The 13,389-nt window shown below is 34.2% G+C and overlaps 1 protein-coding gene across 5 annotated transcripts in view; it reads left to right on the top strand.

Annotated features, from left to right (window-relative positions):
* The window catches only part of ARB2A (ARB2 cotranscriptional regulator A), a 436,918-nt gene that overhangs the window by 90,441 nt on the left and 333,088 nt on the right, over positions 1-13,389 (top strand). For 4 of the 5 annotated variants that reach the window (XM_060093155.1, XM_060093157.1, XM_060093156.1 and 1 more), the window contains one exon: positions 12,571-12,636. The exons of the other annotated variant lie outside the window; for it this stretch is intronic. In XM_060093155.1, the coding sequence (XP_059949138.1) occupies positions 12,571-12,636 (66 nt within the window). The remainder of the gene's footprint in view (positions 1-12,570; positions 12,637-13,389) is intronic. 5 annotated transcript variants of the gene reach the window in all.

Below are 13,389 nucleotides of genomic sequence, written 5' to 3'. Positions count from 1 at the left end.
ACATTATAGTATACTGGCTTTTTTAAGAAAGAGAGGGAAATAATACATTTTTGTTTGGTTATATTGGCACTAAGAAACACTGGAAGGATACATGAGAAACTAAATAATAAGATTACCTATGCGGGCAAAGTAAGGGGGAAAACAATGGAGGAGGACAGGGGTGGGAGTGAGACTCCTCAGTATATATTGTGTTATAGTGGTTTCATTTTTAAATCTTGTGAATTTACTTCCAATACAAAAATTAATTTTTAAAACATCGTTTCCCTTTTAAATGTATTACTTATAGATCTGTATAAAGTGTAATACCACGTTTGTAAGCACTACCGATTATTTTTCATTAATTCATTGCTCACATGCATCTATAGTGTGGTTGATGCTACAATAAAGTGGGATATAAATCTTGTTTGTAAGGTGGCTACTTCAGTGGGCAAATGAGAATGTGAAATAATCATGATGGAATGCTAAATGTCATAAGAAAAGCACAGAGTCATTGGTGGAATCAGCCAAAACCAGGTAGGAGCTAACATTTGAATTGAATTTTGGGAATTTAGAGAAAAATGAGGGAAGTTAAGAGAATTTTGGATGAGAGATGAACATAGGCACCAACATAGCAAATAGTAGGACTTATTCTAGTGAGTCCTTGATTTTGACAAGCCATAATGGATGAAAATTATCTCCAAGTATAGCTGTGGTCTTACAACATTTTGAGAAATTAAAATGTTTTGATGAAAGCAAATTGTTGTTACCTTATTTATCATCTGCCACTTTTCCATTGAAATAACTGTGGAAATAGATGCAGTGTCAGTAGCACCTGCACTAGGAATATGAACAATGTGGGAAATTTTTAAATAATCTTATGTTTTGATATAATTTCACACTCACAGAAAAGTTGCATGATTAAAAAGAACCATGGGGCTTCCCTGGTGGCGCAGTGGTTGGGAGTCCGCCTGCCGATGCAGGGGACACGGGTTCGTGCCCTGGTCTGGGAAGATCCCACATGCCGCGGAGCGGCTGGGCCCGTGAGCCATGGCCGCTGAGCCTGTGCTCCACAACAGGAGAGGCCACAACAGTGAGAGGCCCGCGTACCGCATTAAAAAAAAAAAAAAAAAAAAAAAGAACCACGTATATCATATATTATTATGTAAATTTTCCTGAACCATTTGAGAGTAAGTTAGAAACATTACGGCCTTTTACCACTAATACACTGGTGTATAATACCTAAGGATAAGAACATTCTCTTCATAACTACAAAAGAATGATCAGAATCAGGAAATTTTATATTATATCAATCTACAAGCCATGTTTAAACTTTGCTGACTGTCACATTATGTACTTAATAGCTGATATTCCTCAAGTCCAGAATCAAATCTAGGTTCACGTGTTGCATGTAGTTGTCATGTCCCTTTATCTGCCTTTAATTTGGAACCGTTCCTTAGCCTTTTTTTTTTTTTTTTTTGACATTGACTATTTTTGAGGAGTACAGGACATTTGAAGAATGACCCTCAATTTAGGTTTGTCACTTGTATTCTCATGATTAGATTCAGGTCATGAGTCTTTGACAGTAGTACCTTAGACATGATCTTTTGTCCTCAACGTATGATATCAAGAATACATGATTTTGGTTTGCTCTAATATTGGTGATGTCTGCCAGGTTATATTATAAAACTACTATATTTTTCTCTTTGTAATTAATAAGTAATTTGGAGGAATATATTTGAGACCATGTTCTTTATGGAACTTCTACCTATTAATTTTAGCATCCATTAATGATTTTCTAACTCCATCGTTTCTTCTATATGTATTAATCGGCATTCTATCTTAAGAAAGATCTTCTTTTTTCCTCTTTCCTTTTTATTTTATTTATTTTTTTTGTATCATTGTGGATTCATGGATACTTATTTTACTCAATGGGCTGTATACTCCATTGCTGTCAATATATTCATGCCTAAATTATGCCAGATTTGGCCAGAGATTCTCATTAAGCAGGTTCTTATTTTCTTTTGACATTTATTCATCACTCTTTCAGCAGTTTCTTTTCTTTTTTTTTTTTCTTTTTTTTTTTTTTTTGTGATATGCGGGCCTCTCACTGTTGTGGCCTCTCCCATTGCGGAGCACAGGCTCTGGACGCGCAGTCCCAGCGGCCATGGCTCACAGGCCCAGCCACTCCATGGCATGTGGGATCTTCCCGGACCGCGGCACGAACCCGTGTCCCCTGCATCGGCAGGTGGACTCTCAACCACTGTGCCACCAGGGAAGCCCATCTTTCAGCAGTTTCTTGCATACAAAAAAAATTTTTTTTCAGACTTAACTTGTACTTTCTTTGCTTCAGGCCCTGAATCAGCCTTTTCTCCCTGGAAATTTGGTTCCTTCTATGACGAAGGGCATATAAAACTCAAGCCCCTGAATCAGCCTTATCTCCATTTAGCTCTGGGTATTTTTATTGGAAAAGTTTTTATATATGTATGTAATAAGACACACACAGACACCAAGATCTGTGTATAGGTGGTGGTGTCATTGCTTCTCAGCTGTCAGCAAATGTGTATGTGTATCTGTGAGTACACATGCAGATATATATATTCACAGTTTTTACTCTCTGTAGATAGGTAAATATATAAATAAATAAATATAGATGTATATATGTATGTGTGTATATATAAGTGTATATACGCTCATGTAGATATACAACTATATCCAACTTATCTATGTACATGGATAGGAGATACATATATATATATATGGTAAAAAAATAAAAGTGCATACTGATACCAGCTCAATATTTTTTTATTAATCAAATCTCAGTATTAAACCCTGAAGCAGAATAATTAAACCTTGCAGAGGAGAGAAACTGTAGTTGATTTCTTTCTACTAAGCTCTTACTATATTCTCCTATATTACAGCCTGAAAACTGAAGGGATATGACTTTTCTTCGAGGTAGCCAAGACTCTGCTATCCCCTACAGTAACATGAAACTGATGCTGAATTACCACTCCTAGCAATGTAAAGTGACTGGGTGATGTTTTGTATCTATCCGGAGATGTAAAGTTAGCCATAAGGAAGGAGTTGAGACTGGTAGGGTTGTCAAAGTGGTGTACTCTGGGGACTGTACTATTTCATTCAGTGTTACTAATGATAAAGGTATTACAGATGCTGATTATTGTGAAGTTCACCATTCATATTTAGATGAGCTAACTTTGGAATCAGGCATGCTGGATTTTAGCTGCAGTATATTTGCATGTCAGTAGTAAACAAAATGTTGTAAAATGCCCCAAACTAAACTATATCCTGTTCATATTAGCCACTCTTTCACCTTAAAACCTGAGAAGACCATGTATATTATATTAAATATTATTATATTAAATATTTTCTTATTTTATATTAAATATTCTAATCTGAAATTTATGGGACCAAGAAATCTCCAGAAAGAATCGGGAGGGTAAATGGATAGTCAGCCAAGTTACAGGATTTTCTTCTAGGCCTGTTTCTGCTAATTCAATAATGAAAACTTAGAAAAAGTTAAAAACCAAAAAAATTTGTTGAGCACCTTATTCCACTTGCTTTAGTTTGAATTATAATCAAAAATACCATAGTCTTCATTCTCAAGGAACATACATTAATACATTAAGTAGAGGAAGTAAGACTAAAAGGAATATAATAAGCAGAAGATTAAAAGCCAGTAAATAATTATTTGCTGAATAGACTCCTGTTGACAGAGGAAATATTTTAGGGGGAAGGTTTATGAAGATAGTGTGCTTTAAGGTGATTTTTTTTTTTAGGATGACTATAATTGAAGAGCCAGAGGTACAAAAACATTAGATAAGAGAACTAATATTTAGAGACCTTAAAATAAGTATCATTTTAAATGGTTAAAAACATAAGAAAAGAAAAATAGCATATAACAAAGATTAGAACAATATAAAAAGAAAGCATAGATTAAATAATACCCAAGAAAATGTACAGACATAAAAATACAGTCAATAAAGTTAAAAATTCATTGGACTAAGTTAAATAGCAGATTAGACACAGCTGAAGGGAGAATTAGAATCCCAGAAGGTAGACCTAAGAAAATTACTCAGTATGTAGCCCTGAGAGATAAAAAGGGATGGAAAATATGAAGGTGGGCTTATAATAGGGAGAGTAAAACAAGAATGTCTGGCATGTATCTAGTAGGAGTTCCACAAGAAGAGAATGAGAGTGAGGAAATATTTGAAGAAGTACTATCTGTGAATTGATCTGAATTGGTGAAAGGTTCAAGAAGTACACTGAGTCCTCAGGAAGCTTGATAAGACTTAATCTATACCTAGACATTATAGTAAATCTACAGCATATCAGAGACATAGGGAAAGATCACAAAAGAAACCAGAGGATGAAGCCTGATTACTTACAACCACAGTAAAACTGACAGCAGAAATATTAACAATAACCATGGAAACCAGAAGACACCAGAGAAAATATCTATTGTTCTAGAACTTTATGCCCAAGTAAAACTATCATTCAGTGTTAGGTCCAGATAGAGATATTTTCAGACAAAAAACTGACAGTTTACTTTTTCCTAAAGAACTAATGAAGAAGAAAACTGAACTAATGAGAGTGAAAGAGATGTACCCCAAAAGGAATACTGAGCAAATGAATTGATTATCACGTGGGAAGTCAAAACAAACTTTACCTAAATAAAGCAAAATAATCACACACACACACAAAAAAGGTACAAATCAAGGGAAAAAATATATCTTATACAAATAGTATGTAAGATGAGTTAAAAAGATGGGTTAAAGCTCTTTCAAGTCGAACTATTCAAGAGGAAAAGAAAATTTATTAATTTTAGACTTTGATATGTCAAATATTCATGTTAAAGCTATAAAGATGCCACTAGAGGAATAGAACTAGAATATGTAACTTTTATCCAGAAAGGCAGGAGTAAAGAAAAGTTAATCTATTAAAAGATAGGAAAAGAAAAAAACATATAAAAAGCAACGTAAGTAGAAGGTACAAAGTACAATGAAAAGTTAAATCTAAATTCAGTAATCACAATGAATTAAATAAACTTGCCAGTTAAAAGATGGTCAGCATGAATTAAAAAAAAATTTGTATGTGATTTATAAAATACTTATCTAAAATATAAGACCGGGCTTCCCTGGTGGCACAGTGGTTAAGAATCTGCCTGCCAACGTAGGGGACACGGGTTTGAGCCATGATCCGGGAAGATCCCACGTGCCACGGAGCAGCTAAGCCTGTGCACCACAACTACTGAGCCTGCTCTCTAGAGCCCACGAGCCACAACTACTGAGCCCATGTGCCACAGCTACTGAAGCCTGTGTGCCTAAAGCCTGTGCTCCCCAACAAGAGAAACCCCCGCTCACCACAACTAGAGAAAGCATGCAAGCAACAATGAAAACCCAATGCAGCCAAATATAAAATAAATAAATTTAAAAAAATAAAATAAAAATATGAGAGCATGTTAAAGTAGAAAGTAAACTGTATGCATACAGGTTTTAAAAATATTAAAAGTAGATATTTTGCAAAGTGGTTATTTACTGTTTGAGCATTAATGTTTTCTATTTTTATTAAGCTATAATAATTGTAAATTTTCCAGTTTTGTCTAAAAATGGAAAAAATCTATAATATTAAATTTAATATGTAAATCTCATCTACTTATTAACTTTTAATACTCGTAGAAGTACTACATTGTCCTTGCTGGTATAATACTAAATGATTCTGTTGAGCCATGAATTGCTCTGCCCTGAAGGTAAAAATTACACTGCTTTGGGGATAAACATGTTTTAAATCAAGTAATTGCTCAGAGCTAAAATCTCCTACTACTTGCACTTTGTTTAGAGATGAAATGAGTAAGACTGGTTTCTTAAAAGCCATGGGGTTTTAAAAGTGCTATTTGTATCAATAAGTGAAGTGAAACAGATAATCTTAACGAAGACTGTTTTAAATGCAAAAGTCTGTTTCCAAAATTATTATTAAACTTCTAATATAGTAAAAACTCATAATATCAATTTTTTTACATTTGTGATACATTTGTAAGTCAGACTGCCTGTATTGACTCCGCTTGGCTTATTTGTGAAATCAGAGCTTCCTAAGCAAATGAGTAGTGTTAAAAGGAGTTGCTTAGGTAAAACTAAACTGTTTTCAACTGTTCTGAGTATCTATTTAATACAGAAATCATATACATAATTATTTTAAGCAGAGGAGAACTAAGAAAACTGTCACTTCACTGTACTAATTACAAATCACTTAATTTTATTCCATCAATTAGAACTAGATTTATCCTAGGTAACAATTTATTAACCTAAGTCTCTTTAAAAGTTGTTCCTTTTAAACTCTTTTATAGTTCATATTTTACTAATTCAGGTTGGTAGTCTATTGAGTCTGTTTTCTGAGACTTTCTTTGATTACGGGGCATAAAATGTCATAGATATACTTAAATCTTTGAGAGTATTTCTTTCAGTTCAGTTCATCCATGCTTATACTCCAAATCAGAGTACTCTTAACATTTAGTTGTCCTCTCCAGAGGTGGATGTTACTCAGGATTTATGGATGTTGGTGTTTTGTGCCTTGGCCTAAAGTTCTTACTCTTCTGATGGGCCCAATACAGAAATTTTTATCTTACCATTAATAAAGTTGAGAAATGAAAATTGTTATTGCTGTGAATCAATGAGGTCAAACTTAATTTCTTACTAACAAGAGGGTTTTCTTCAGAGTAAGAAAGAACAGAAGCTTGGCCATCTAATAGTAAAGTTAACTTTGTATTTTTATTTAATTAAAATATTTATGTTAATTTCTTTCATTTCTCCAGTCATATTTCTTGTCATATATCCCATTTTATTTCTCAAATCCAGTCGCAAAAAGGTCTAAAGTACCTTCTGGGAAGCTTCTTAGTTTCATTACCCACCTCCTTAAATTATAATCTGCCAGAATAATTTCAGTGCTTTTGCAGGAATAAAGGGTGTCATTGTTAGCTTCTTATTTAATTAATGACGAGATATAATGCAGAAATGCATGAGGTACATGATAAGCACATAGCAACTGCTCAATAAATGTCAAATTTATTGCAGGGTGAGTATACCCCTTCTGTTGGAAGTACTCCATTGAGAATTAATTTTTATTGGACTTCATTTTCCTTCTTCCCACTGTCTATTTCTTTGATCGCCCTTGCTCTTTCTGTTAAAATTTTCTTTAATTCCTAGTTAGAGAAATCCTGAGCTAGAAGAAAGTCTAGTTTGACTCCAGTTTGTAGAAGGCATTATTCTGTTGTTAGCCAAGGGATCTATTTCATGAATATATAATCTCAAAATTACTTCCCTGTGTCTTCCATTGTGGATTCATTTAAATTTAGCTATATGGCTACTTCTTAGGAATCAAAAGAAATCCAGAGAAATTATCAGGTGTAGTAATTTTTTTTCCTTTCCAGTTTTTCTTTCAAATAATACTATACTGCTTCATGGGTAGTGTGAGTACCTTATAACAGAGTATTCTCAGCTTCTCCCTCCCATAACTTATAATCTTGCTGTCATTCATTTTTCTTTTCTATAAGCTATAATCACCAAAAACATCGCTGCTATTATTTTCAACAAACTGTTGTCTGTTAGGTCAATTAAGAATAAGAAAAGGGACTTCCCTGGTGGCGCAGTGGTTGAGAATCTGCCTGCCAATGCAGGGGACACGGGTTCAAGCCCTGGTCTGGGAAGATCCTACATGCCACAGAGCAACTAAGCCTGTGCACCACAACTATCGAGCCTGTGCTCTAGAGCCCGCGAGCTGCAACTACTGAGCCCACATGCCACAACGGCTGAAGCCTGCACACCTAGAGCCCATGCTCCGCAAACAAGAGAAGCCACTGCAATGAGAAGCCCGTGTACTGCAACCAAGAGTAACCCCTGCTTGCCGCAACTAGAGAAAGCCTGCATGCAGCAACGAAGACCCAATGCAGCCATAAATAAATAAATTTATTTATTTATTTATTTATTTAAAAAAGAATAAGAAAAAATTTAAAAATTATTTTACCTTAATTTATTCCTCTCTAACACTCTTCCTTTCTTTATGTACATCCAAATTTCTGACCTATATAATTTTCCTTCTCTGTGAATAATTTATTCTAACATTTCTTGTGGTAGATCTACTTGCAAAAATTCCCTCAATTTTTGATTGAGAAGATCTTTATTTCTCACCTTTGAAGGATAAGGTCACTGGATATAGAATTATAGATTGGTGGATTTTTTCTTCAATACTTTGAATATTTCAATCTGCTCTCTTCTTACGTGCGTGATTCCGAAGAGAAGTCTGATATAATTCTTATTTTATTTTCCTCTCTAGGTAAAGTCTTCCACATCCCTCACTCCCCCAGATATCTCCATACTACCAGTCTGGATTCTTTGTGTTTGGCTTTGTGCAGTTTTAATATGATATGGCCAGGTGTAGTTTTGGTATTTATCCTGCTTGGAGTTCTTTGGATCACCTGGATCTGTGGTTTTGTGTCTGTCATTGATTTTGGAATATTCTCAGCCATTATTATGTCAAATTGTTCCTCTGTTCTTTTCTCTTTCTTCTCTTTCTGGTATTACTATTATGCATATGTTAAAACTGTTGTAATTGCCCTATAATTCTCAGATACTCTGTTCCATCTTTTCATTTTTTCCTTTCCTCTTTGCATTACAGTTTTGAAAGTGTGTACTGTTACATCTTGAAACTCTGATTCTTTTCTTGGCCATATCTAGTCTACTGATGAGCCCATCAAAGGCATTCTTCATTTTCATTACAGTGTTTTGATATAGCATTTTCTTTTGATTCTTCCTTAGAGTTTCCATCTCTCACCTTATGTACTCATCTGTTCTTTTATGTTGTCAACTTTTTCAATAAATCCTTTGGCATATTACTTATTGTTTTAAATTCCAATTCTGAGAATTCCAAATTTTCTGATGCTTGATTTGTCTCTTCGGGTTCTTTCTTTTTGCCTTTTAGTGTGCCTGGTAATTTTTTGTTGAAAGCTAGACATGTTGTATTGGGTAAAAGGAACTTTGGTAGATAGGTCTTTGGTGTGAAGTTTTATGTTTATCTGGCTAGGAGTCAGTCTGTGTCTACTATTTGCTGTAGCTCTTGTGGCCAAGGCTAAAATTTCCTCTTAGGTCCTTGTTTTTGTTTTCCCTGTTGTCTTTAAGTGTTCCTGGAGACTTTAAATAGGGGTGAGCCTTGCAGTTCTTTTAGCTGTATCTCATTCCTTGTTATTTTATAGGAGCCCTATTGCTATGGTGGTAATGTGAGGAAGGGTGGGAGGAAACCTTCTATAGTCCTATGATTAGGTCTCAGTCTTTTAGTGAACCTTTTGCTTCCCCTGTGTCAGTTACACTCTGGTGAAATAGTTTTCCTTGTGGGAAGGCCTTATTAAGGAGAACAGAGTTCAGTAGTATTTCAAAATGGTTACTTTCCTCTTCCCCTGCTGGAAGCAGGTGAGGATTTTTCTCTAATCTACACAGTGAGAACCTAGTGAGGCTCATGGAGGTAAAACTCCATGAGGAGTTTTAAAGGGAATCCTTCTTTAAGGCTGAGGCCCCTCATAATTTTCATTCTTAAGCTAGTATTCATATTGAACCTCCAGAAATTAATCAGTTATAGTTGAAAGTGTTCCTACCCCAGGACTGGCTTCAGCCAACACTTCTGCGGCTGCGCTTTTGTTACCAGTAAGTCCTTATCCTCTGTATCTGCCTGGCTGTCTCTCCAGTTTTCGGGGAAGCAGTTTGCCCTGTGACCTCAAATATCCAATAGATCTAAGAAGAGTCATTGGTTTTCAGTTTGTTCAGCTTTTTTCTTTTTGTGAGGATAGGAGTGACTACTTCCAGGCTCTTCATATTTCAGAACAGAAACCAGAAGTTCCTGTGTTTCTTATTAGAATGAAGATTTCACTTTAGCTCAGTCTTATTAGTCTCTTAAGCCTTTTCTTTTCATTTAGGAACTTCAGTGGAAACAATGTTTCTAGTGAATATTTGAACATAAATTACATTTGGGCGAGATACTTTTTTTCATCTAATTTTTTTCAAAATTATCTTTTCATTTATTGACTTTTCTAAATGCAGACTGCAGTCCTCCTCAAGCTGTAAGGCTATGAATCCTTGATGCTTTCTTTCTAAACCTCAACTCAGCAGTTAGAAAGATTTTTTAAAAATCTGAAGCACTTATCTCCCTCAAAGGATGTAGACAGAATGAACAGTGAAGAGAATTTGTATACTGTTTTAAAGTACCTTCAATGCACCAGACACTATCCTGTATGGATACACAGAAATGTAGAGGTAGGATACCTAAATTTTAGTGTTCTCAGGCTAGTCAGGTAACAAGACAGGTGAATAATATCAAACTCATATGCTTCAGGCATGTGCAAAGAAGCACAGAGTTGGGACATTTTGTCTTACCTTGGAGGGTTGGGATGAGGCAGGAAAAAGTCACCTAAAGCAGCTGACATGTGATCTATCTCTTGGAGGATGACTAGGGTGGAGGAGAACATTCCAGCAGAGAAAACTGCTTACAAGTTAGATGGTTTAGTTTATGGTTGCTTTTCTTCTGCAGTCAGGACTTTGAGAGCAAGGGAAATTGGGCAAGTTAGGTAGTGTCTTTCCAACTCTATTCGATGTATGGTTTTATTAGAACAGATACTTGCTCTATAATGTTTTTCACAGTCAAATGTAAGCAATGTTTGAATTGTTTTGTATTATATTGCAGTATGAAATTGAGAATTAACTGCAGTATGTATTTCATATTGATATAAGGTATAACCTGATAAAATACTTTTTTTAATTCTCAAATTATATCTTGTAAGTATTTTGCATGGTGGTAGAATTCATTTCAGTTTAAGTTTGCTTGGTTTTATTGTTTCTTTAAATGTAAGGATATTTTATGATTTCATAGAAGGAAATTTTTAGAAATGATAACCCACTCATTTTAGCTAATCTCATTTAGTTAAACCATTTCTCTTGAAGTGGTAACCCATTATATAACTTCATGTATATTTTTAGACTTATACATATATTTACTCTTTCAGGTTTATGGTACTGCTACTTTCTGGTGAAGGTATAATGAACATAATTTAAAATTCTACATAAAATATAGGAATACTATTCAATTAATAACTAGTAGATTATCGCCTAGTTCTAGTTTAGTGTTGTAGCTTTTGAAATTACTATTACCAGACAATATAAAGCTGTTCTAGCAGATATCTAATGTACTGTTTCTAAAATGAATAAATATGTATACAGAGAAGGAGGGACTTTGGACTTCTTAGAGAAAGCAGGATAGAGAATCTTATTTTAGATGACAGAAGACAGCACCAAAGTGATCTTAATTTTTCTAAAAAAAAATCATCTGATCTTGTTTCATATTAAAATTTGACTTTTAATTATGTTGCTGCTAAAATTATTCTCTGAGATACTGTGCATAGATGATTCAAGATATTTTTGAAACACTCCTTAAAATGACCATTAAAGCCTATTAAATCATCACTTTTACTCCAGACATCTCTTTCTTCACTTGCTTTGCTTTCTTTAATAGAAATAGTGTATTCGTTTTCTGTTGCTGCTGTAACAAATTACCGTAAATTTAGTGGCTTAAAACAACACAAATATATTATCCTACAATTCTTGAGGTCAGAAGTTCAGTATGAGTGCCACCAGACTAAAATCAAGGTGTTGGACAGGCTGTTCCTTTCTGGAGTCTTTAGGGGGAGAATCCATTTACTGCTTCTTTGAGTTGCTGGCAGAATTCAGTTCCTTGCAAGTATAGCACCTAGGTCTTGTTTTCTTACTGGCTATAATCTGAGGATTATGCCACCTTTTAAAGGCTCATTGTCTGCTTCCTCCATCTTCAAAACCAGCAATGACCTGTCGAGGCCTTCTCACTTTGCGTCTTTCTGACATACTGTTCTGTAATCTTTTACTTACAAGGATTTATATGATTAAGTTGGGCCCACTCAGATAATCCAGGGTAATATCTCCATCTTGGGTTCTTAACCTTAATCATATCTGCAAAGTCCCTTTTACCATGTAACATAACATATTAACAGGTTAACAGGAGTTAGGATGTAGACATCTTTGGGGAGCCATGTTTCTGCCTAATATAACTGGTAGTACTAACTGGTGCCTGGCTTTGCTGGATCAGTTTTCCTTTTCTGTTTAGAATACCTCTGACTTTTCTCTCTTGGATTCATGGAATACAAAAGAAGTGTTAGGATTCAGCAGAGTCGTGATAGTACTATATTAGATATAATACCTATAGGGAAATTATAGGGAAAAGAGAATTCTAGAAATACTGGAAAAAAAGGAAAATATGCTTACAGAGTATTGCTTTGTAAAATAGAAAGTCCTTGTGTATTTTTGTGAGTTTATATTAACTATTTTGAATCCTTAGTATTAAGGTCCATAGTTATTCAGTACACAACAGCATGAAGTAAACCAGTAAAGAGCCTCTTAATTTAGTATGAAAATATTCCAAGATAGATATTCAGAACAATAAATTTTAATAATTTATGTGAATTTTGATAATGGACAACATTGCATTTTAATATGTTATTTCTTTCCTACTTAGATCATCACAAAGTATGTATACGATCTCCTGGAAAAGGACTGTAATTTGAAAAAAATATCTATTCCAGTAAGTCCAATTTTTAAAAATATTTATAGTTCCAAATAAAATAGTTTTCAATTCAGAAGAAAACTTTTGTTTTAGGTTAACTGTGATCAGTTTAAATGTTAAGATCCTAGTGTTTTGATATTGATAAAGATAATATTAAATTCCTGTCATTATATCTCATCTCATTGTGCACAATGGTTCTTAAAAAGTAATATTCTTCAGTGTAAAGAAAAACTGATTTCCAGTCTTTTTTGAAAATGATGACACAAAAGGACTACCCTTTCCTCTACCTTTTCTCATTTCATTGATATAATTTATTTTTACTTATTTATTTGAAGTAAACCAGTGTTCCTTTTCTTGCATTAGACATTCACCATCGCTTTAATTATTTCTTGATTTTTTTAAAATTATACATTTTATTTCTGTGTTATTTCCTCTGCACATCCCCAGATTCACTCCTGGTGCTTTGTGTTTCATAACACTACTCATCTCTTTTTTGGTAGAACACTTTTTTGAAGTTTTGCACATTTTGCCATTTTAGAGTGAAAAAGTTTGAAATTTGTTCTGCGATTCAGCTTCTCAAAAGAACTTTTTTGTTTTTAATGGAAAACATGAAATTTTAAGTGTTTAAATGAAGAAATAGTAACCTTATGTGTGTAATGGTGGTAGACTAGATGATCTTTAAGGTCCCTGACAACTCTCTGATTTTACAGTCTATATGAATCTCCAAGACTTCATGAAAGTAATTTATTTAAGGCACAAAACTTTGAATAT

The sequence above is a fragment of the Mesoplodon densirostris genome, chromosome 3 (genome assembly GCF_025265405.1).
Source record: "Mesoplodon densirostris isolate mMesDen1 chromosome 3, mMesDen1 primary haplotype, whole genome shotgun sequence".
In the NCBI taxonomy this organism is placed as follows: domain Eukaryota; kingdom Metazoa; phylum Chordata; class Mammalia; order Artiodactyla; family Ziphiidae; genus Mesoplodon; species Mesoplodon densirostris.
This window is presented reverse-complemented; position numbering and strand designations above follow the sequence as displayed.